The sequence below is a fragment of the Agelaius tricolor genome, unplaced genomic scaffold (genome assembly GCF_023055355.1).
Source record: "Agelaius tricolor isolate 1412-34295 unplaced genomic scaffold, bAgeTri1.0.p SCAF_23, whole genome shotgun sequence".
Lineage (NCBI taxonomy): Eukaryota > Metazoa > Chordata > Aves > Passeriformes > Icteridae > Agelaius > Agelaius tricolor.
In genome coordinates this window covers 8,486,599-8,511,448 of record NW_027269283.1, presented here as the reverse complement: position 1 = coordinate 8,511,448, position 24,850 = coordinate 8,486,599, and the positions used below count along the sequence as shown (strand labels likewise).

Sequence of the window (24,850 nt, the reverse complement as noted above, 5' to 3'; positions counted from 1 at the left end):
TTCTACAAATTCAGACATTCCTTGACAAGTTACCTGGCTTAGACCTGGCTGGTTGTATGATTTATCATCATGGCAAGCCAAATCTCAAGTGGACTTGTTCCTTCCAAGCTTTCTGTGCTGTTTCCTGTGCCAGCAGCATTCCCTGCCTGGCTGTGGCTGCTTTGGATCCATCCCAGGAAACAACTTCAGGCATCACATTGCAGCCTAAGGCATGATGCTGCTGAAAGGTGCTTGTGAATACCCTCAGCAAAAAAAAAAAAAAAAAAGCCAAAAAAAAGGTCCCTAAGAGGATCTCCCAGACCCCTGAGTGGTTCTGTGAGTGTTTAAAGGAGCACACGTGCTCCATGCAAATCTGCTGCCACCCTCTGCCACAGCTACAGCTGAGTGTGGCTGTCGCTCTAATGCCAGCCAGGCAGGGTTGCTGCTTCCCTGATTCCCTTCTGAAGATCCTCTCTGCTCATGCTGCCTCTTTGTTGTTTTACAAACTAGTAGTTGTAGTTTGAAAAAGAATAATTTTTTTAATGCCCCCGAGAAGAAAGGGATGAGCTGAGCAATCCTAATCAATGCTGAAACTGTCGAGGAAGGGAATTTCTTCTGGAGCTGTCCTGACCAGCTGGGCTAATGGGACTTCAGTTTTTATGACACTTAGGCACTATCAGTAAAAACCACCTTCAATAAACCATCCTCTGATGTTGGCTTGGGCTAGCCAAGGATTCAGGAATTGATCCTTGTGCTCACCTTGAGCTTGCTCGTTATAAATCCCCTGGTTATCTTTCTGCCTCTCTGCAAGCCTGGGGTATGATGGATTTATTAAACTGAAAAATCAGTAAATGGCTTTTCCTTCTCCAATCCCCTCTGTGCTGGGATATTTTAAAGCACAGCAGCAGCGATAACAAACGCCTCTGTGCATGCTCAGAGATAATTATTTGCACTGTTTCCATCTACTTTTCCAACGTTTGCCATCTGATGCCCACCTAATTTGAAGCCTCCCTCCGCCGGGAGAACGAGCACAAATGATCACAAGGGAAAAATTCAGTTTGAGAACATATGTCTGAGCAGAGTGGATCCCCTGTCTGACAGCTGCTGCCCTCAGCCTTGCTGCTTCACCCTTATTTTGATTTAAATTCCCTATTTTGCACCTGTAAGAAGCCATGCAGGGCAGATCTTGAGAGTGAAATTTCCATTCAATGTCCTTGTTTAATATAATCAAATACACCTTTAAGCAAAGGAAAAAGGTAATCAACTGGAAGAGGCAATGCTGCTCTAAAGGGCTTTGTGATAAGACTGACAACAAACAGCTTTATCTTAGAATGGGGAGAAAATCATTCACATATCAAAGCATCTTCACTGATTTATTAAAAGATCTGCAAAATAAACAAGCTCCAAGTTTTGGACAATTCCCTGGGTAGCTCTGTTAAAGCAAAACTTCCCACAGATTTCACACTGAAAAAAAAATGAATTTTGAAAGTACAGCTAAAGCTTGCAAATCACATCAGAACTCCTCTGCAGGAGGTCCTCCAAGTCACAAAGGGTATTCTATTCAGAAATACTGGATTGTGCCAAGGTACCAAGGTTACTTATTTTGTAGGAGGATTTATGGATCTGAGAGTAATTTGGTGCATGAAGAAGCTCCAGAAAAAATGTACTTCTGCATGTACTTCTTACCTGTTTAAGAAAAATCCTGTTAGATTCTATATTTAAGAAGTTCTAAACCTCTCCAGCAAAGGTTAAAAGACTGGGTTTAAAAGTAGGCAGATGATACTCTTTTACAAATGTTCATGAGGCACACCAAAAAATTACAGGATTTGGAATAAAATTTTTGCTTTGTTAAGGGCACCAAGCACATGGTGTTCTAAAATAATGACAGAAATAGTTGTAGCCATATTGCTTATCCCAGAAATCCAACGTTTCTAGGGAGAATGCCAAATGCCAGGCGGATTTCTCAGTTGTTGCAAAGTCTTAGGGAATTACTGATCATCTTCTGGTGGGGGAAACACTGATCCAGCCAAGGGCTCAGCACCCTTAGGTGACACAACAACCAGCCAGGATTTTAAGGCTGAAAGCAGCCTAAAGAGTAGGAAGAAAAAGAAAGGAATAAAATCATGCAGGTCTTACAGAGCCCATATCTGCTTAAACCCAAAAGTAGAATTTAAAGTTGAACGAAAGAAGTGTAAATTTTTCTGAAAAATCTGTTCGGTGACTGAAAAAAAAACAAAACCAAACCAGTCAAATTTAATGAGGGAAAAATTAAACTCTGGTCAAGATCCAGGTGGAGGCTGTACGTGGCATTATTATAGGCTCCCATATGTTTCCTAGAGGCATTGAACGTGACAAGGGAATTCAGACACACAGAAATGTAATTATTTGTGATTGAAACAAAATAGCAGCCAGTTTATGCACACACTGCTCCTGTTGCATTAATATTATTGCACTGAATTGAATTGTTTTCAGATGCTGTTGTATTTTCAGAGGTAGGCATAGTTTTTTTTCATATTCTGTTTCACATGTTACTTTTTTTAGCCATCAGAACTTAGTGACATAAAAATTGCTGTCTGAGTTGACACAGTTATTCCCTCTTGATGTCTTTAAGTAGGAGCATAATGTGACAGATGAAAGTGCTGAAACTCGGTGTCTTACACAGGCTTAAAAATAAGTTATTCCTGCAAAACTTTGAAAACTGTTCTACTGGGGAACAATTTTTATACTCTGAAATTTATTTGTTTTTCTTTCTCCTCTCATTTTTCTGTGTCTAGAAACATGTATGAAAGCAGGGATTGAGTTGTTCAGGAACTCATTTCCTCCTGCTGTGCAACCATCACAGGAAATCATAAGCCTTTTTCTCAGTAGCAGCTGAAGACCAGGCAGCAGCATAGATGAAATAAACACTGAAAGATTAAACAGGGCTGAGATTTAGGGCTGGGTTTAACTGCAAAAACATGAGGACCTGTGTTTGAGAGTGGCAAAGACCTGTGGGTAGGTAATTTGGGCTCAAAATGAGGAAATCTGGGAAGCCTGGGCTGTGTGAAGGCAGGTCCAGCACAGCCAGGACACGGTACAGCAGTGACAGCGGGCAGAGGGAATATTTCTGAGATTCCTCTACTCTTGATGCAGAGAAGTCATTCCAGCAAGATCTCTGGTCACTCTGGAGCTCTCAGAGAAAGCTACTCCAGGAGAACTTCAACAGCATCTAAGCCAGACAGGCGTCACAGAATCCTTTCCATTCCAGACTGAACCCCATTGGAAAAGAGGATTTGTACCCAGGCATCCACATCCATGATTCACATTATCAAACTTGCCAAGGCTTCACACATGAGGTTCTGGGTTTAGCTTATTTCAAATGTTTATTTAATGTCAGACTAACCTGTTTGGGGTATTAATTACATCAAGCCCAAAACAATGATACGAGTCAGCTCTTTGGGCACAAACAGGTACAGAAAGTTCAATTTCAGAAAATTGCATCTTTCCCTTCCTGCTTTTTATTATTTGGATAATTTGCATTAAAATAATGTCTCTGCTTGTGAGTGTTTTCCCCCACTGATTTATTATTCACTCAGAACACTCATTCCTTGCATATGATGTGATCATTATTTGTTGTTGAAATACTTTTAATGTCACAAAATGGATTAAATCTTCAAGTGAGTGAGCAATTGGAAAGCCCTATCACCTAAGCAACAGCACTCCTATTTCGTGCCTGTGTGTCTAATTATACCTAACAAGGCAAAAACCCTTATCACCGAGGGAGTAATACATTCCCTTTCTTCCCAAACAATTTTTTTTTTTACGTCTTAAATGATGGGCAAAGCTGGTAGGTTCTGCATTTTGTAACCAAGCCAAGCAGTTATTTGTTAAGCATCAGTGCCAGGTTGGTATCTGATGTAAATGATCAATATTGATCAAAACCGATCAATTTTATAGCAAACCATCCTCTTGTAACAAGGAGAAGGGTTGCAGGGCTTGGGACATCCTTCCACCGTGGCAGTTTTCGGGTAAGCACGGGGGTGGCCCAGGTTTGCCGGGCAGCAGGGCTGACCCCCAGCCCTGCTGTGACCCCCAGTTCCCATCCCAGTCCAGGGGTCTCAAAATGCAGAGCAGAGCCCTGCAGAGCCCGTGGGGATGGCAGCACTCTGCTGCCTCCACGACCGGCCCAAGATGAAATAAACATGGGCAGAAGACTTTTCTCCTTTTTTTTATGCTGTTATAAATTATCAAATCATGAGCCAAAATTATCAAAAATTTAGCAAAGATTTATTAATTTGTCTGCGAGCCTGAAGTTCGGTCTTCGAAAACACCACAGCCAAAGATACAGTGTCGAGCCCGGGGTCGACACCGGGTGAACCTGGGTCTGACCTCCAGAGTGTCAGTCTCCCCCTCAGTTCACAAATGCTGCTTCTTGCAGAGAGATTTTATACAGTTTATTCTGCCCGAGGCAAAGACGACCGAATTTCCTTTGTATCTCTTCACACGCATTGCTGTTTGTTTCCATATGCAGAGCTGGACAAAAGCTGGGTCCAGGTGTGCAGTCAGCGACAAAAGGCTCCGGGAAGCCGTGTATTCAGATGTATCAGTTTGGCACCGCTGATTGTCTTGATAGATGCAATCGGCAAGGCAATAATCGCTCTTGGGTGGCTCCGGACAACTCGAGAAACCGGTGATTATCACCCTGGAAGCTTCTATTCTTATGTTAAGGCATCGATCGTCATCTTAACTTGTGTCCGGGAACTAGTTGAATCTAAAGAGACAGCTGCTCCCGGCTGGGATGGTCAAAAGACATGCTTTTGGATTTCACAATATTTTATACAATACGTTAATAGCATGAATTTTCCCTATCATATATTACAATGCCTTTATTAAAAGTGATCAGCTCGGGTGGGGAGAACCAACAGGTCCGCGCTCACGCCGCTGCTGTTCCCAGGGGTGACTCAGAGCAAGAGTACAGCTTTGGCCACTGGTCTGTGGGTAGAGCTGGGGATTCCGTCCTCACGAGATTGTCAGAAAAATCCCTTGTTCATTTTTTTGGTTTGACTCCCAGGGTCCTGGCTCTAGCCGAGGTCCTTCCGTGGCTAGGGGCAAAAAAGGGTCTCAGCGTCTCTCAGGCTCTGGGCTTTGTTCCTCACCTCCAGACATCACTTTGAGATCTTAATTTTGTGTTGGCTCGTTGTTTTAGGGGTTTTTGGCTAGGTTTGGTGAGGGGTCTCTCCCGCTGCGTGCTGGATCCGGTATCATTTGCATGTTGACTCCATGTCCCTTCTCCTCCACCGTCTGGGTGTCATCCTCCAGGAAGCAGCGGGGTGTCACTCGACAAAAGGCGGAATTCTTAACCATCAACGACAGGTAGTTAACGAAAACGACCGGTGATTACAATAACAAACAGCTAGAACTCCACCCTGGCAGCAACTGGTCCAATCTGCTCACTCTGCAGCCTTTTTAAAAAAAATCGGCAGCTTTTTTTACTTATAAAACAAGAGACCCTGAAACACATCCGCGGTGTTCCAGAGGCAAGGCGCTTCCAGAGGCCTGTAATGCGTTCTTTCCCCAGTTGTTCCCCAAGCTCTTCCCAGCGCTCCACCACGCTGTTCCCAGCAGTCCCCGAGCCTCCTCCCGGCCCGAGCCGCGGCCTCGCCCGTCCCTCAGGGCCGGTGCTGGTGCCCCGCTCCCGCCTCCGGCGCTGCGAGCGCGGGGCGGCCCCGTCCGGAGGAGCCCCCCCGACCCTGCGCGGCCCCGCCGAGGCTCCCCCGCCCCAGGCCCGGCCCCGGCGCGGCCGTGCCCGGCTCCCGGCCGGCAGGAGCCGCTGCGGGCGCGGCGCGGCGGGGATGAGCGAGGCGGAGGGCGGCTCGGCCGCCGCCGTGGAGAAGCCGCCGCTGCCCGTGGCCGGGCCCGGGGCGGCCGCGGCGGTCGCTGCCGCTGTTGCAGCCGCGGCGGCGGCGGCGGCGGCCGGGCCGGAGCCCGGCGCGCCGGCGGAGGAGGCGGCGGTGGTGTGGAGCCCGGAGGTGGAGGTGTGCCTGTTCCACGCCATGCTGGGCCACAAGCCCGTAGGTGAGCGCGGGCCGCGGCCTCCGGGAGCGGCGGGGGCCGGGCCTGGGAGCGGAGCGGGGCCGGGCGGGGGCTCCCGGGCGGCTCCAGCGGCCCCCGCGCCCGCCCTGCAGCCGGGCCGGGCCCGCGGGGCGCGGCGGGGCCTGGGGAGGGAGCGCCGGGCCCGCCGGGCCCCTGAGCCGTCGGGTGAGCGCTGCCCTGCGCTTCCACAGCAGCGCAGAGCGCTGGATCCCTGCTTGGGCAGGGTCATTGCAGAGCACATGGCACGGGATTGTGTCCAGGCCGTTCTGGAATGTCTCCAGTGAGAGAGGCTCCACAGACTCTCTGGGCAGCGAGCTTCAGTGCTCGCAGTAAAGAAGTTCTTCCTCGTATTCAGGTGGAGCTTCCTGTGCATCAGTTTCTGCCCGGTGCTTTATGTCCTATTGCTCTTGGCACCCCCCTTTAGATATTCATAAACATTGTTGATGTCCCCTCTTAGATATCTCATCTGGAGAGTGAACAGGCCCAGCTCTTTCTGCTTTTCATTGTCCGGGGGATGCTCCAGTTCCTCCTCTGTTGCCCTCAGTGGACCCACACCTGGAGCTCTGTGTCTCTCTTGTACTCAGGAGCCCAGAACTGGACACAGCACTCCCTCTATATCCCTTGGGATGTTTTTCACACAGCCCCTCTAAAAGCTCTGTGTTAGAATTACCCACAGGGGCACCCTCAGCTCCCTAGAGATCAGCACCTGCAGTGTTGGGTGAAAGATCAGCCTGGCCAGCTGTCTCTCCTGTAATATATTGATGCCTTGTAATAACATGGCTTTTTTAATTTATAAGTAAATAAATAAATTTCTTTATATCTCTAAGTGTCATAAATAAAACTGCTAGCAGTGTTAATTGCACTGGGTTCTTCCCCCAGGTGTGAATCGGCATTTCCACATGATTTGTATCCGGGATAAATTCAGCCAGAATATCGGACGGCAGATCTCATCCAAAGTGATCTGGGACCATCTCAGCACCATGTATGATATGCAGGCTCTTGTGAGTATAAAGGGTTGGTGCTGCCACATGACTTCATGGAGTTCAGAAATTTTGCCAGGCCAAAATCACTGGGCCTGTTGTGCCTTTCATGGTACTTAGAATTAGGTGTCATTCCAGTGAGTTGATGGGGTTTTCCCCGAATAAAAAAGTATATCAAGTAGGAGACAATAAAACCTGCAGTGGCTTCTCAGGATTTTTTGGGGGTTTTTTGATACCATGTTCTATTAAAGTTGCCTAAATGCTGATCCAGGAAATGTTGATATACATATAAAAGTGTCAAATGAGAAAGTTACATAAGAAATTGCTATGTTTAGGTTCCTAAAATGAGCTCAAATGATCATGAGTTGTGATCTCAGGTATCCTGACCTCAGTAATCAGCTTGATATCAGAAGCCTCCTGATTCTAACATCTAAGATGTCATGTTAAAAATTATTTAGCTCCTAATTGCATGTAAAATAGAACTTGAGATTGCATGTCAAAATTCAAATTAAAGTCTTTACCAGTCACTCACAGAGATCCTTCTTTTCTTTCTAAGCATGAATCTGAGATTCTTCCATTCCCTAATATAGAGAAGAATTTTGCTCTTCCTGATGAAATGATTCAAGAAGTGAGAGAAGGTGAGATGTGATTGCAGTCTCTGATTCTTGGTTGCTTTAATCTTATCTCAGAATCTTTAACAAAACTCCCCCCAAAAAGCATGTATTGTCAAGTCTAATAGAAATGAGCAGGAGTTTGACAGAAATCTCAGGTTGAGCAGTGAGAGCTGGATTTTGAAATTTAGCTGATGTGTGTTATCCAAAGTAGAAACTAGAAAGTTCAAGCACCTGCCAAAGGACTTCTTGGAATATTTTAAACTTCAGTGGAATGTTTCTCAATTACTAGGTACACTAAAAATTCAGTGTAAAATCATAGTACAAATAAGACATTGCAATATGTTTTGCCTGTTTAGCATTTCACTTTCTCATGTTAATAATAATTTCTTGGCACTGAATTATTGCTGAACGCTGCATGGAATATGTGCAAACATGCAGAGGCTACTAATCCAGAAAAAGTCCACGTGGTTCTTTAAAACCATCTAACCATTGCCAACAATGCTTTCTGTAGGAAAAGTAATGATGGAAGAAGAAGTGAAAGAGGAAGTTTTAAAAGAAGAGATGGAAACGCATGCAGGTCCTGAAGAAGGTAATTTTGTAACTCTCTACTGTGTAATACGAGATTAAAACCCAACTGTAATTGAGAAATTAATGTTAAAATGTAAATCCAAATGCAGTGTACTTTGTGATTTGTACTCAGACTTAGCCTGTGCTCATGCTAAGAACTTGACTAATTTAAGAGTGCACAGAGTAAGCAGCTGCTTATTGAAAAGATTTCTTCTTTGCTCCTAATGCATCTGTACAAAGTTGTATAGCTTTGGAGGTTTTTTTGCTTTAATATGTACTTGACAAACCCCTGGGAGTCTGAAGGAATCTGGGGATCTCTGGAAGAAAGCTGAACTTGAATGCTTTGTGTTGGGAACTTTGTAGTCATGGGGGAAATAGGACCTAGAAATCAAAAGAGATTGTAAAATTGCGTGCTGAAATGGGAAGGTGGGCAGAGTGCTTATTTTATTTTATTCTCATTATCTTGCTGCTTTTAAATAAAAGGCTTGTTTTCCTAACACTTTGCTGTAGAACAAGTCAAATGTGAACAGTAGAGATCCTGCTATTTATCTTAACAGACAAAGCCAACTGCTATCTATATAATTTCATCATATTTATATCACTGAATAAGTGGTGTTTAAAGACTGTAATAAAAGATCTAAAATGTATTTTAAAATATATTAAATTTTTGGGTGTTCAGTTTTAAAATTATCTATGGTACCAAATGTAATGACTCCTGTTGATTATAAATTCCATAGATTGGTCCTATGTTTCTGTAAGTGTTTCTTTTAATTATTTTAATACTAAGTGCTGTTTAATTCCACTCAATGAGTTTGATTTTTAGCCTGTCAAAATATATGCCTGTCTTTAAATCAAATAATAAAAGCAAGATGTGCCTTTCTCAGAGATTTTTTCTTAAGACTTAAATGATGGACAAGTATGCTGAGAGTCGATTGTTTTGAGAAGTTTTATGGAATATAAAGAAGTTTGATATCACTCTTGTTTGCCTTTGTGTATGACTCTGATCTGGAATCATTACTTTGGTCCTGTTTCAGTTTTTGCACCCTCTGGAAGTTTAGGAAAAACAACAGAAAAGCCAAGCAGCAAAGAGAAAGAGAAAACTTCATCAGATCCCGGATCCAAAGAAGGGTCTGATAAGAGGAAGCGCAACAGAGTCACCGAGAAGGTTCTCAATGCCAACAGCAACCCCTCGAGTCCCAGCGCCGCCAAACGACGCAGGACGTAGAGCTGAGGAGCAGTGACAAACTCTGGGATGGGAGGAGGGAGCAGGAAAAACAAGGAGCAGCACACAAACTTTGGGAGGAAGTAAAAGATACCTGAGCCAGTATTTGAGGAGTCTGCGCATTGGCTCTGTCTCTCCTGGGGGGTTTCTGGGCAGCAGCGAGGAGCCGCCTCCCCGGGGTGTGGGGACAAAGCTGGCAGAGGGGAGGGTGGGTGTGGCAGTGCCAGGGCTGCATTTCAAACCAGCAACACACTCTGTGTCAGCACAGCTCGAGGGAAGAGTGCCCCACGGGGCACATGGGCCATCAAAAGCAGAGGTGGTTTCTGTAAATGGGATTTCTGCCATTGCTGTCTGTGACTTTTAGAGACCATCTGTGGGTAATGTTTGGCCATTTCCCTTCCATTTGTATCAAATGCCTCAATTTGTTGGTTCAGTAAAACTAAAATAATTCTAAATGCAGATGACCACTGCATTTGAAAGGTTCTGTTGCTCTCTTGGCTGGAGGAACCTCATTTCACCCTTTTTGATGTAAAATTTTTCAACCATAAGTAAAGTGAAAATTATAATGCCTTTAGCCCAAATACTTAGAAAGTGTCCTAAATATCTGGTGATGACACACGGTTTTGTAAGGGATCAGCTGAGCTGTGCCTGAATGTGGAGGTGTTGCTTCATCCATTTGTAATACAGTAGTGTATGACAGTGGGGTTTGTACTTAATTATTTATTTTTTTAAAGCAGTTTTAGTAGATGTGAATGGAATTGGTTTTCCAAAATGTTTGTTTTGTTCTACAACTGAAGAATCTTGCTGACATTGTAATGCTTATCTTTTATATGCTAGAACATTGAGATTTGATGAAGTTCCTATTTTTGTGTTGTCAAAAGATGGATCGCAGTCAACACACACCTGTTAAATGGTGAATGAAGCAGGCTGAAATGGTACTGAATTTGTTTCACTATATTAACTATCAGTTAATAAAAAGAAGAATTACTTCTTGATCTTTGAGTATTGCCTTCAAGGTGAGGCACTAGGAGTCTTCTCATTTTTTGGTTGTATTCTAGGTACATAGCCAAGTTCTTGTCTGCCTAATTTGCTTATCTTGTTTTATACAAAGAATAAATTTGACTTGTTTTTATTTTATTAAATGACAGTTGTTGTGTGACTTGATTAAAATCTGGCCCAACTTATTTTAGAAGTAATTTAGCATTAAAGCGTTGATTACTGTGTCACAATCTACATAGATTTTGGCCATAAAGTGCTGATTTTGGAACTCAAGTCTCATGACCCTGTGGGCAAATCCTTCTCATCCATGGGATTCTAATCAAAAAGTTTTGCTCTACCAATGAAATGTTTATACAGCTTGAAGTAGAAATATGTCGACAATGGCGTGTACTGGTGCAACCACTCAGCACCAACCTCGTAGCACGGAAAGTGCACTTGGGGATTTCACAGTCAATGCAGCAATGCCGACTTTTTAGGAATTGTTTGGATGTGAAGTTGAGTATCAGCAAATGTAAACACTTTGCTTGTTGCTCCCTTCACTTTCAGAGTGCTGGCTCTTTGGGAATGCTGTTCTTTGATCCCTGTTCCTGTCCGAGGCCGGCAATGCCGTTCTCTGATCCCTGTTCCTGTACAGACAATGCAGCAATGCCGTTCTTTGATCCCTGTTCCTGTCTGAGGCCGGCAATGCCGTTCTCTGATCCCTGTTCCCGTACAAGGCCGGCAATGCCGTTCTCTGATCGCTGTTCCTGTACAAGGCCGGCAATGCCGTTCTCTGATCCCTGTCCCGAGTGCCGCTCCCTCAGCTCCGCGCGGGGCCCGCGGGCGGTGCCGGATCCCCCGGGCGCGGTGCGGGCGGGCGCAGAGCCCGCGCGGGCGGTGGCCAATGGGGCGCGGCGGCGCAGGAAGGGGGCGGGGCGTGCCCGCGCTTCCGTCCCCCCGTTCCCCCCCACACGTGCCCGGGCTTTGTGCGCGCGGGCGGTCCCGCCGCTACATCCCGGTCCCTTTCGCTTTCCCTTTCTCTTCGCCTTCCCATGGCGGCCTGGTACGCGCTCAGGGCGGAGGAGGACGAGGCGGAGGACGAGGCGGACCTCTGGAAGTACGACTCCACCTGGGAGGGAGAGGAGGAGGAGGAGGAGGAGGAGGATGGCGGCGGCGGAGGCGGCGAGGCAGAGGCGGCGGAGGATCCGGAGGATGCGGGGGAGCCTGCCGGGCAGGGCCTGGCGTGCGGCTGGTGGCACGGCCAGGTGCGTGTGGGGACACGGGGACAGAGCGGAGCCTGCGGGGCGGCACGGCCTGAGGGGAGCCCTGCCAGCCCCTTCCCGGCCCTTCCTTGCCCGTTCCCCGGGCAGAGCCGCTGCTCGGTGCCTGCTCGATGCCAGGCGAGGCTCCGCGGCCCTCGGGGGATCCGCGGCACGGAATTTGTCCTCATCTTGGGGAAGCAAATCCCCCTGGAGGAGCAGGGTTTACGGAGGTGCTGTCACTTCATGTCTCCTCAAGATCGGTTACATTGCCATGAGCTGGGCGATGTAATTTTAATTTGTTTTTCCTCGCCGCTCCCTATGATGTGGGTGCTTTATCCCATAAGTACAGGTGGTGTGTGGTACCTGCCTGTTCGCCCCTGCTGATGGCTGCTGGGTTTGAGGTTATGCCATTGATGTTCTTTTAAGTTTTTGGTTGGTATCCTCAGCTTTGTGTGGTGGCTCTGTCATGCCATCAATAAAAATCCATTATATAACACCTGCTCAATTTAAAAAATGAGCTGCAACTCTTTATTTCTCGTAGACGTGTTTTATTTCTTAGGGAACGGGTGTAGAGCAACTTTGAAAACCAAAAAAAACAACGGTGTGCTTTAAAAACTAGAGGTACATGTGCAGTTTTGAGCAAGGTGCAAAACACAAGCACTTGTGTCTGGTGCCTTAAAATAATGTTTATTTGAAACAAAATGAATTTGTTAGTCTTATCTGAGGTTTCTGTTATTTTCAGTGGATTTCAGTTTGACATCGGGGGTCAGTTATTTCTTCTCCAGCATTGCTTTGGTTAATAGAACTTTATCCTTTTCAGTACTTCCTATGCCAGGTAAAACACACTACAGTCCTTTAACTCCTCCCCTTTCTGAGAAAGGGAAAACACTGCTTCACTTTGAGTTTCATTTCTGCGGCTCGTCCTTATCTTTAGAATTTAAATAGGCAAATAAAGCTTTCTAACGAATATACTTTTAAAAGAGCTTGATATTAAACTTCCTTTTTTTTTCCCTGATAAACATTAAAATAGAAATAACCACTTTTGAAGGAACAGTAGTCTGTGCACATAGATCTGGGAAAGGCCAAAGGTATTTTGGGTGGAATAGCTGTAATTCTGAGGGGAAGAGGTGGAGATTTCCTTTGAAGTTTTTTGCATTGTTCGAGTGCACCCTATCAACTTTTCCTTTGTACGTGGCTGGGCTTCACAAACTTTAATAACTCCAGAACATTCCCATTGTTCTGTTTGAATGTGTTTGTTCCTCAGGTTTTCCTTAGAGCAGCTCTGGATGGTGACAACTGTAAAAGCAAGGACCATTTTTTCACTCCAGTGAGTGAACTTTTCCAGCTTTGCCTTACAAAGGAGGATGTTGTCTCTGAGACAGCCTTGAAATATAATTCTACATTTTTAAATAGGAGCTCTTCCTTCAGTGATGAATGTGTAGGCACCTCTCTCTGGCAGTGTCCAAAAAATTGTAAGGGCACTGAGAATGAATGCACAAAGAAGCAGTAAATCTTCTGCTAGCCATTTATGCCTTTGCAGCCTGTCAAAGGCATGTATCAATTTCCCAAACTTGTTCCTTACTTCTGCTTATTTTACACTAATTTTCATTCTTCTCCCCTCAGCTTGGATGGTTTTCTTTATGCCTGAAGCAGATAAAGTCTTTCTTTGGTATTGAGGTTAGAGTTTTTTATTTCTATTTTCGCTATGGGCTTCCAAAATAAAGTTCTGCTTCTGTCTTTGCATTTCACTTTGTCTCTGAGTGTTCACAGCCTGAGGTTCCTGCAGGTGTGTCTTTCCAGCTCTCTTGCATTTCAGTGCCTTCAGCTTCTATGGGTGAGCTTTGGAAACTTTGGGGGTTGTGTTCATTTTAAGAAGTTCCCTCTGAGGCTGCTGTAATACCTGGAGTTCATAATCAGCTGTTTTAATAACAAACCCATGGGCCTGCCTCCTCCTAAATCTGCATCAACAAAGGGTTTCAGTCACTCTTCTGGACTCTTATCTTTCATGCTCCTGTGCCTTGTTCACAGTCTGCATCCCCTTTGGTTCCAGCAGCTTTCCTGCTGGTTTCTCAGCCAGATCCTCTTTCTGTCACCCTCTCCTGGTTATGTTCTCTGCTTCCCTTTGCCTTTCCCACAGCAATGCACATTCTGCCTGGTGTGATGCAGGTTTGGTGTGTGAAACCCACTCAGTTTTGCTGTGAGACAAAAAGGTGTTGGATTTCTACAGAGAGGTTTCAGCCTTGCTGTTCAGTTTGTGTTTCTTACCTGGAAAGAAAGGCCTTAAGTTTGGTACAGAGCCAGGAGGAACACCTGCTTGCAGGAGCAAAGCTGAGTTTTGCTCTCTTTGCTTCCCCATCTTGTTCTCTGGATTGCTGTGCTCCAGGTTGCCTTTTCCCTGGATCTGGCTTCCTTCTGGACAGGCCTTCTACAGCCTCTTGCACAATGCAGATGGCATTGCATCTGTCTCTGTACCTTCAATGACTCTTCAGCAAACCCCTTCTCTTTCCAAGTGGGATCCAGTCTGCTGTTCTCCTGTCCCACCTGACTGTCTTCAAGGATGTTATTTAGAACCTTAAATGTAAAGAATTTCTGGGATTATTTGGTAATTGGGAACAAAATTGTCATTAATGCCACATGACTGTCATCAGGGCAACTGAATGGGAGACTTCTTTACAGCAAGGTGTTACAAATCTAGACCAATTCCTGCCCTAATAATAAATGAACTAGTGATCAGTGTTAGAAAGTGATTTTATTTTTCTCTTGTGCATGTGATTTTAAGAAATATCAAATGAGGTTCTGAAGTGACTTAGAGGAGTTTTTGCTGCTTCTTTCTTCTAAATTTCACTTAATGCTTGTTTTGCAAGATTCTGCACATCTTACACCCATTTCCCAACTTCCCTGTTGTCTCTGTGAGCTGGCATTGAACCCCCTGGCTGTGCTGTGCTTTGGGTGCCTTCTATTCATGAGCAGTCTTGTTCCTTTTGGTGGTTCTCAATTCACAGAACACTGTAATAAAATCCTGTCATGGTTTGGGATAAGATGGTTCAGCACTCAGCAAGATTGCACCTGTCTATGTTGCTTGTGAAATGTAACAAAATCCCTTATCACTGAGGTAATCAAATGTATAAATAAATACGTATATATTTCAGTTAAAATGCACTTCAAACTAAGGCATACGTGGAACTTCTATTTCCATGAAGTAGTTCAGAGGGGAAATAAAGCTGTTCTTTGTGAGCTCTGTCTAAATGTGACACTTGGAATGAACCTAGCACATCTGTGATGAGAACCTGGTGCCTATTCATGTGGCACTACAGGTTTTTCTCTGAAGCAATTTGAATTATGCATAAAATACAGTGAATTCAGCTGTAACTAGGTAAATCTGTCACTTGGCAACTAATAAGGATCCTGTGAGTCACTGCTGTGGGTATTCTCATTTTGTATCTATTTTTTTTTATTTTCTTAGTGAAGTTTGGTTGCAAAATGTTCCAACTAAATGTTTTCTATTTGCAGGATCAAAGCTCAAATTCCTCACTGCTGTCTTGGAGGGGTTCTCAGGTAGGCTTGACATAAAATTTGGTTACATGGAAAGATGGGTAATAATGAAGGTTATGATTGGAAGAGAAGTCCAATACAATAAATATCTAATGTGACCATGTGGCTCTGGTGCTATCCACTGTCTAAATCAGCAAGGCTGATCTTGAGCATAAAGCAAAGATGAAGAAAACTTTTATTTCAGCAAGGTCTGCAGGGAATGAGAATCTTGAATTCAAGGGATATTTCTGTGTCCTAAATTCTACAATTTTAAGGTCTAGCCTCTGTCTTCACTAGGTTTTATAGCAGCTCAGAGACATGTCTTGTTTTGAAACCTTTAAGTTAAGGAAAAACAATCCCATTTTCATATTTGGGATCTCCAGCTTGTTCTGATCTTTTCCATTGGCAAACCCAATGGGATAAAAGATATACATAAAACATAAAAACCTTGATTAATAAGATGAGAAGGAAAAAAAAGTATTTTGGTGACAGGAGATGGTGTTATCTTCTCTTATTTTAAATTTGTCTTCAGGAATGCAGAGACACGACTACAGCACCAGTCTGGTTGGTTTTGGGGGTGCTGGGAGTGCAGAGGACATGCAGGGGAACCTGTGTGAGGTGCTGAAGGCAGTCAGAACATTATATAATGTTACTTCATTTTGCAGAAGGTGATTTTATTCTGAATCTCTGCTCTGTCCCTTCTCTGCAGTGCAGCGGGAGGCGCAACTGGACCGCGGCGAGGGACCTGCAGAGATACAGAAACCATTACCCAGTAGGTGCTCCTGGGGCTGCTCCTCAGCACTCCTGCTGCAGCAACTCTTCCTGCAGCTGGGAGCACCTCTTTGCCTTTGCTTTACAGGCTCAGCACCTTCCAAGGATTCATTTGTGAGGGGGAAGGGATGATGTGCATGTGGGTGCATCAGAAACAAGCTGCTACTTTCCAAAGCACATTTTGAGGATTTAGCTTGAAATGTATAGGGAATGTGAGGGAAAGCAAGGAGAGCTATTGCCTTTTAAAGGGTTGCTGTTTGTTCATTTCTTGTTCTCATCTCCAGGATTTGAAAGAACCAGAGAATGATGAGGATGAAGAGATGGAGAACTTAAACTTTTACAAAAATAAGATGCCTTTTGTGCCCTACGGTGAGTGCCTTGTGTGGTGGCTGCTTTATGCTATCTGCTGCAGCTGGGTGATGAAAGAGTAGTTTCATCCATGTGAGACAATAACAAACCAAACCAAGGAACTAACCAAAACCACCACCCAAACCAATAAAAACCCATCAAGAACTTAAATTTTTTAACATTCCTGCTGTATTTTCCTTAGTATTCTGGTGGTAGGAAACAAAGGTATTTTTCTGGCTGGTTGTCTTGTGGGAGGAGCTAATGCTTGTGTGTAAATATCTGGGTTAGGATAGTGAGCTGTGTGGAGTGACTGACTGGCTGACTTTAATTTGGTGCCACTTCTTGCCTCACCTTTTCCTTTTCCTTGCAGGTGTGACTATTGAAACACTGCTCTCATCTTGGGGGGACAAGTATGAAACACTGGAAGAAAACCATTCCTACATACAGTGGTAAATTGTTTGCATGAACACAGTGCCTCTCTAGTTGTGCCTCTTTCAAGTGTCAGGAGTACTGATTTCAGCTTCACACGTGGCCCAGAATTACTTCAGTTAGTTGAGGTGCACTCCTGAGGAAGCAAAGCACTAGAAGTCCTGAAAGCACAGGTTCACAGGTTTCTAGTGCAGGTGTTGCAGTAGATCTCAATCATTTATGGTATTGTGGCACAAAGTTAAGGCAAAGAGGGAGATCCACATAAGCAAAGTTTTTTGTTATTAGTGTAGACAATACTTGTATGGGAGGAGTTTACTAGAAAATTACTTCTGTGTCCCTAAGGATGGGAGTTCTCCGAGAGCTGCCTGTGATACCACAAATTTTGGAATCTGTTTTGGTTTTAACAAGTTGGGTACCCTGGGTTGGATATCATCCTTGCTCATCTGACCTGAAGATTCCTTTCTCTTCAGGCTGTTCCCTTTACGTGAACGTGGGATGAACTGGCATGCCAAGCAACTCACCTGTCAAGAAATCCAGGTATTTATTCTAAGCTTTTGTCTCTTTTTAATTTGAGATCTGAAGCGTGTTAAGATTTCCCCTAAATACCTTATATTTGAAGTCTAGTGTTTTTTTTCCTGTTGTTTCCTTGGGTTTTTAGTGTGCACAGAGCTCACAGTGAAGCATTTGCCTGTCTCGTGTCAGCAGTGAAATGCTAGTGATACAATCAACCCTTGTTTAGAATTCAGGTGCCACTTAATCTGGTGCAGGTAATTAGGGAGTTGCATTTTTTTTCTAATTGCTGTGTCCTGTTTTCAGGCCTTTAGGAAGTCCAAGGAAGTCATGGACAGGTTTTTACGTGCTTACAAGCTCATGCTGGGATTTTATGGAATCAACCTGGTCAATGAAGAAACTGGAGAACTTGAGAGAGCAGAGAATTGGCAAGAACGATTTGAAAACTTGAACAGGTGATTGTGTTGATGCTGTTGAGCATTTACTGCAGCCAGGCACTTCTTTAAAGGGGAAAAAAAAGTCTAAGCCTAGGAAATCCCCAGCCATTGAGGAATGGAGACTTTTGTTGATAAATGTTATCTAGTAAAAGTATTTTTAACTTTTATTCTGTTAAGCTACAAAATAGAAGTCTTTCCATATGGTTCCCTGGTTGTTTATGAAGCACCCTTAATGTGTGTAAAATGCTGTGAGTCCTTGTGTGAAAAGTGCTCTGCAAATGGGATGGTTTTATATTACTGCAGGTTTTGTGGAGTAACAACCCTTCCTGGTAATATTAACCTCTTGAAAGGAGTGAGCATAATCACAAAAGAAAAAACAACTTGAAGTCTGTCAAGTACTAAAATAAAAAAGGAAAAACCATCTGTGTCTAGCTTAAGTCCTGAGGTTTTGGCAGCATCCTTTCATTCTCAACACTGCAGGCTCTCTGTCAGGGGCAGGACTTGTGTATCTGCCCCAACATGGTGGTTCTTACCTACTGGTGGCTGATTCAGAAAGCCTGAACCTTTCCAAGCAGCTGATGATGATGAATCCTATCAGCCCAGGGAGGGTTAGGAAGGAGCTGCTGAAGGGAAACAGCAGCACTGGGTGCCTTAAAAGTAAGCCCATCTGTGCTCCCATTTGCATTGTCAAACAGTCTTTAATGGCTCACAGTCAGTAAATGATAAAACATTTTCCAGATGTCCCAGAGGTTCACAGTGATTTGTAAGACTTTCCCTTGATAGCTTTGCTTATCTGTTTCCTCCAGGTTCAGCCACAACAATTTGAGGATTACTCGCATCCTGAAGTGCCTGGGGGAGATGGGATATGAAGACTATCAAGTGCACTTGGTGAAGTTTTTCCTCACAGAAACTCTTGTTGAGGAGACATTACCAAATGTCAAGAGAAGTGCCTTGGATTACTTCCTGTTCACTGTCAGAAGCAAAGAAAAGAGGCGGGAACTCATCCACTATGCTTGGCAACACTTCAAACCTCAGAGCAGCTTCGTGTGGGGGCCTCATGACAAACTCCAGAAGTACAGACCCCGCTCTGCCAAGGCACAGCTGCACCAAAGGCCTGAGGACAGACAGGACACTCAGTGTCAAAAATGTGATCCTGTGGAGAAGGATCAGAACCAGTGCTCAGAAGTGGAACAGAAAGCTGGAGATGCTGCGGAGTTGCAGCCTGCAATGAGTGATGAACATGTAAAGGAGAAGATAAGCAAATTTGTTTTGAAGGCAGATGATGAAGAGGAAAAAGAAGCTTCATTTGGCCAGCTGGAGGAAGAGGAATTAAAAAATGAAGCTGAAGAAGGGCAGGGTACTGCAGAGAATGATTGCACAAAGGAGAGCAAGAAGAGAAAACTGAATGCAGGTTTGGCAGATGCTAAAGGCGATGGATCATTGAAAAACTCTGCTGATATTGAAAACATTTCCCATAATCTGGGAGAGTGTGCAATTGATGCAGAGATCCCCTGCTCAGAGCCAGTCTCCCAGGCAGAAGAGGATCAGGAGGCTCTGAAGGAAGATGATTCAAGCACCAAAGAGCCGGCGGCGCCGGAGGCCGCGGACGCGGCTGTGAAACGCAGGAAGGTTGATAAAAAAACATCCAGAGGCAAACAAGTGAGCTTGGCCATAAACCTGAGCATGGGGCCCTCAGCCTCTGCTGCCATGGCAAATCCATCTGCTGCTAAAGGTGAGGCTGGAAAAGGAAGTGTCAGTGAGGAAAATGCAGCTGTGGAAGTGCCAAGTGAGAAGGGGGGTGGTGGTGATGGAGATGGTGGGGCTGCGAGACCCCCAGCTGCTTCCAGGACTGGCTGCACTGCTCCAATCAAGGATGGCTGGAAGCCCAGTGGAGATGAAAACTCAGCAGGGGGTGATCAGCACCACTGCAACAGCAAACTCCTGGGGGGTAAAAGTGAATTAGGTGAGGTAGGACAGCAGGAAAAGGCAGGTGAAAAAGGGCAAGCAGAAGACACAGACAAGAAGCAAGCTCCAGAGAGTCATGAGCAGAGCATAACACCCACTTGTCCTGAAGAAAACAGTGCTAAGGTCCCACCAGAAAAAGGTGAAGGCTCTGAGAATGGAGCAGAGCCTGGTGGAGAGCAGGAAGCAGCAGAGTGAGAGCAGCACAGTGAGCACCTGAGCCAGCAGAGATGGCACTGCCCTGTACTGGGAGCCAGCTTTGGTGGCTTGGAGAACTGAATAAACTTCCTTTGGGATGATCCAGCTGGCCCCTGTCTCACTTTCACCCTTCCATGATTTTTTAATCATCTCTAGTAAACTCAGTGAGATCCAGCTCTTGGGTACCCTAAAGAGGAAAACTTAATTTACTCATCTTCATGGACAGGCTGTGTCCTGTTGCTGGGTTTTATCTGATGTTCAGGGCTATCTTGGAGCAACGGGGATTTTTGCACTTTGCTTTGATTCTGATTATGTCCCTACTGAAAGAGAAGAGGAAAACTGATCTGTCTCCTTGTTTGAATTACTTAAGTATTTATTAAAGACACGATTTTTAATGTAAAGACAGCATGACCTAATTTGCCATGCCTTTCTACTGCTGTGTAACTTCTGTTTGTTACTGTGAAAGGCTGTACCTTCCCAGGAGTTTTTTCCTGGCAAAATTGCTGTTTCTCTAAAAGAGATGAGTATATGGATTTCACATGATGTCAATGTAGTTGCCTCTCTTCCTCTAAGGAAGGTAGGTTTGGCTTTAGACTGGGATAGATCTGTAGCCAAAATGTGTCTCTGACCAGTATGAACCTTTGTGTAGAGATTCTGTTCTCTTGAGGTGCAAAGTGCTGAGTAATTCTCTTTATCCCCACAGAGGTTGCTTTGTAGTTCTTGTTAGAGTTAAGACTACAAATTGCCTGCTGCTTTCTAAGAGAAAAAGCTCCAGGTTTTGCATAAAACTGTTTAGAGCTGCTCTTCCTTCCCCGTGTTTTCCAACCCCTTTATAGTCTTCCACAGATTTTTTTGTCCATGACTGTTTCAGAGGCTCTCATTTCTCAGTTGCCAAAGCAGCACAAGTATTTCCCAGTGCATTTTTTTCAGCCTTAGCTGGTAATTGGCAGTGGCCTGGGGAGGCTCTTTCCTGCAGGCCCATGGCTGAGGTTTGATGTGTCAGATCCAGCCTGTTTCCCTCTTAGGGCAGGATTGCTTTGCCTTTAATGTCAGCCAGCCAGGGCATGCTCCAGTGCAGCATGTCTGGAAACCACTGAGCTTTGTGGGGCAGTTAATTGAAACGTTAATTGGAGAGGCTATGCTTGTCTGGTTCATTTATTTCCAGCTCTCAAGAATTTACTTTCAGACCTTGCCAGCTCTTTGCCTGCCTCTGTTCCTGACCTCCCTGTCAGCTGTTCTGCCACACTGCACAATCCTCCAGCAGGTCTGAAGGAGCATTAAAACAGTTTAGCACCTTCACTCCTAAAAATTTACAACAGAGGATCTGTTTCACGAAGCAGAGGAAATTGTTTCCAACAGCCTGAAGGTCTGGACTTGCTGTTTGCTCAGGTTGTTTGGGTTGGTTTTGAGGTTCTTTGGTGCTGTTTGGTTTGTGTAGGAGATGCCAGGGAGCAGATGCAGCAGCTTGTGCAATGTCAATGTTTTTCCTCTCTGCTACAGCTCTTAAGAAGCTTTATCTTTCAAGGAATTTGAGGGGTGATTTGCCTTCCCAGCCTGTAGGTTCTGATCCAGCATGCCACATATGTGTGTGGGAATAAAAGTCTGCAAGCCTAACATCTGATGTTCGTGGTCACACATGTACTGAAATAAGGCTTTAATATTTTTAAAATACTTCTTTCTTCTTAAGAACAGATGGAGGTAAATAGCCAATAAGAATACACTTAACTACAGATGGAAATACTTGAAGATGTTGAGTGAAAATTCTTTCCTAACAGATTCCTAAGAATTGTTAATTGTGGCTTTTGTACAGATTTTAGTAATTTTCTTATTTAATGAAATTTTCATTGTGTATATGTGCTCAGTTGGGGCATAGATCCTATATCTTGTTATGGTTTTGTGTTCAATGGGATTTCACTCTGATCCCCAGCCTGGAGTGAGTGCTCAAACCAAGCCCTTCCCTCTCCTGCCAGGTTCACTTTTGGCTGTAGGTGTGTGTGGTGAGTTCACAAGGTGTTTGCCAGCACTCGGAGCTGTATCACGGAGTCTGTTATGTTAATTCCCCTATTAAAGCATGACTTTAAAGCATCTCAGTTTCCTTTTATATTTTTCCATCTTTGAGGGTGGGATATGACCCTGTATTTACCCAGCCCCTGGAGCCATGAGCTGTGTCCTGTTTCCCCCCAACAAGAGGGTGCTCTGCTGGGCTCACCATGGCACACAGCTGCTGTTTCTTCCTGTGGAGGTGCTGCCCAGTCCTCCTCCACCTCTAAAACGTGTCCAGTGAATGTTTCAGAGGAAAACACCCCCCATGCTGCTTGTTTTAATGATGTGCTTGGAAATCACAGAACTGCAGAATGGTTTGGGTTGAAAGGGACCTCAGGGTTTATCTTGGTCCAACCTCCCTGCCAAGGGAGACCTTCCACTGGACCAGGTTGCTCCAAGCCCCATCCAGCCTGGCTTTGAACACTTCCAGGGATGGGGTATCTGCTTGTTTCAGAATGTTTTGTGTTGCTTTTGCAGCTCTTCTCCCACAGGTGTTGTGCTCTGCAGTGCAAACCTGGACTCTGCTTGGAGCATCCCCTGGGGCTCCTGCCCAGCCTGGCTGTGGGAGCTTCACTTCAGGGGTTTTTATTCCCTTCAGGACACAAGAACAGGGGTGTCTTTGTGGTAATTAATTAAAAATTTCCTCTGAGCCATTGTGTCCCCTCAGCTGTGCTGCCTGTGGGTGTGGGATGGAGGGCTGCTGGAAATGTGGGATGGTCTTGAAGGTGAACACTCCCAGGGCCCTTCCAGTGCTGCTCCTGGGCAGGCTCCACCTGCTGCAGCCCCCAGCCCTGGCTTGCTCTGGGCAAGGTCTGGATCTCCTTTGCCTCCCCTCCTGCCACCAGCTGGCCTCAGTGTGGAGGTGGAGGTACAAGCTGGGCAAAGCTGCTCTCCCTCTTGGGGGTTTGGGCTGTCTAAGAAAGGATTCCAGTTACTCTGAAGCCATCAGGAGACTTAGAGACACACTTTCTGTCCCCAGCTATTCCACAGAATCTTGTGGGAACCTGGTAAATCTGAGCCCTTTATCCCTCTGCCAAAGCTCTAGGAATCCTGGCTGCTGGGGAGCTGGTCAGACAAACACTGGGTGCTCCTACAAGCCTCCTGTTGCACAGATGCCAAGCTAAAATCAGGTATTTCCGTTCCTCAGCTTTCCACTTCTCCTCTTGTGTTCCTAACCAGATGAGCTGTGTCATTTCAGCCCTGAGGAGTCTGGCCACCATTCCTCCCCACATCCAAGCCCTGCTTTGGATGAAATTGCCTTTAATCAACAAAGGGAATCATAAAGCTCATTGCAGGAGATGCATCTTCATCAATCTCCTGCCATTTGGGGTCACCAGGCAGGGAACTGTCCTCTTTCCTTCCTCACAGCCTTTCAGATACTTCTTTGTGCCTTTGAGAATGTTCCTCCTTTTCCCTTCCTCCTTGTACCTGTCTGTGATTGTGTTTTCTGACCAGCATTCATCATTTCTCAAGGAATCAGTGCTCTTCAGATCACCCTAAAAAAAACCCCTGAAACCAGATGTGAACAACTTCCAGAGCTAACAAAGCACCTCACTATGCAGTAAGTGCATTTCTCTGTGGTGATCATGCACTATCACAGGTTTCCTGGAGTTGGGTGAAAAATGTAAAATTCACTGAAAAACTCCCCCTGTGTTCCTTTTTACCTGTCCAGCACAGAGGTGGTGATGGGCTTTGGGAAATATCCTGGGTGAGACCCAAGGAACAGCTTTGTGTTTGCAGCTGGAGTATCCCAGTTGTGCTCCTGTGTCCCTGCTCCCAGCCCAACCCTTCCAGAGGCTCCAGGAGCAGGAGGCTGGGGCATGAATGAGCTGCTCTGCTGCTCCCCCTCCTTCTCCCACCTCCTCCAAGCTCAGCCCCTCTCCCTGCTCCAGCTGGAGCCACAGGTTTATCTGGAGGCGAGGAGTCTCTGCTCTGTAAGCTGAGAGCCAGGAGGAGGAGGAGGGATCTGTTGGACTCTGGAGGAGAAAGGGTTTGGCAGCCTGGAGGAAAGGGAGAGAGGCAGAGCCTGGGCACCATGGCTGGAATCTCTGCTCTTGGGCTCCTCTCCCTGTGTCAGCTCTTGGCCACAGCAGCAGCTCAGGTGAGAAACCTCATTTGTGTCTCCTGCTCAGGGGAAAACCTGTAAGGGTAAAAAAGAGTGTGTGTTGTACCTGTGGGGTGAAATGTGGCAATAGGCAGGTATTATTCTGAGGTTTATTACAAATGTGCACCTGGGTTTGTACCTTGTGGGTAGGTGTAAAACCTGCTGCTTTCTGTTTCTGCAGAAGTGGTGTTTTCCCATTCAGGACTGCAATTATGAGAGGGAAAGCTTTGGAAAGGGAAGATCTGTTGATTCAAGAGAAACAGTTTGCTTTTACAATGAAGTAACAGATCTCCAGCGAAACTGATCTGATCTGGGTCTTTATCTGAATCAGAATTTCTTTACTCATTCCCTCAATCAATTTTCAAATTTAATACTTACAGCATGTTTAACCCTTGCTCACTTGGGACATGAAGCTGTATTAAACTTCCCTGTCTGGTGTTAATATTATTGTCTGGGGAAGTGACTCCTCAGTGACTTTTTCATTGTTAGTGAGGAATTTTTGCAGCCTGGCTTGGGAATTCAGAGCTCTGCTGTGAGCAGAGCTGCTTCTACAATGAAACCTTTGTTCCCTGAAGCTACAGTAAGTTGCTCTCTGGAGCCCTCTCCATACAGAAGTCATTTATTGGACCTTTCTCTGCTTCCCCCCACCTCAGACCTTTCCAAAATCCCAGATTTTCAGCGGGCACACTGCTCAGAAAGGAGACTTTTTCTTTCCCCTCTTGTCTTCATTGGTGTCTGCCTGGCTTTGCCATCACCCCATCAAACTGGGGCTACAAATTCATTATTTCTGCCAAGCAAGAAATAATGAATTTACAGCATCTTTTCCATGGGCTTTGCGTTTCC

The 24,850-nt window shown here is 45.3% G+C and overlaps 3 protein-coding genes across 3 annotated transcripts in view; all 3 read left to right on the top strand.

Annotated features, from left to right (window-relative positions):
- The first annotated feature begins 5,083 nt into the window (after positions 1 to 5,083).
- MRGBP (MRG domain binding protein) lies at positions 5,084 to 10,576 on the top strand. Its single transcript, XM_071446709.1, has 5 exons — positions 5,084 to 6,033; positions 6,931 to 7,052; positions 7,588 to 7,669; positions 8,157 to 8,234; positions 9,247 to 10,576. The coding sequence occupies exons 1-5, from the start codon at positions 5,520 to 5,522 to the stop codon at positions 9,435 to 9,437; spliced, it is 987 nt and encodes a 328-aa protein (XP_071302810.1). The 5' UTR covers positions 5,084 to 5,519; the 3' UTR covers positions 9,438 to 10,576.
- Positions 10,577 to 11,361: 785 nt separating this feature from the next.
- Positions 11,362 to 21,945, top strand: OGFR (opioid growth factor receptor). The gene is made up of 8 exons (XM_071446576.1): positions 11,362 to 11,677; positions 15,185 to 15,229; positions 15,915 to 15,977; positions 16,261 to 16,345; positions 16,695 to 16,773; positions 17,224 to 17,290; positions 17,570 to 17,718; positions 18,507 to 21,945. The coding sequence occupies exons 1-8, from the start codon at positions 11,465 to 11,467 to the stop codon at positions 19,858 to 19,860; spliced, it is 2,055 nt and encodes a 684-aa protein (XP_071302677.1). The 5' UTR covers positions 11,362 to 11,464; the 3' UTR covers positions 19,861 to 21,945.
- Positions 21,946 to 23,596: 1,651 nt separating this feature from the next.
- The window catches only part of COL9A3 (collagen type IX alpha 3 chain), a 36,456-nt gene continuing 35,202 nt past the window's right edge, over positions 23,597 to 24,850 (top strand). The window contains exon 1 of the mRNA XM_071446740.1: positions 23,597 to 24,004. Coding sequence (XP_071302841.1) covers positions 23,939 to 24,004 — 66 coding nt within the window. The 5' untranslated portion in view covers positions 23,597 to 23,938. The remainder of the gene's footprint in view (positions 24,005 to 24,850) is intronic.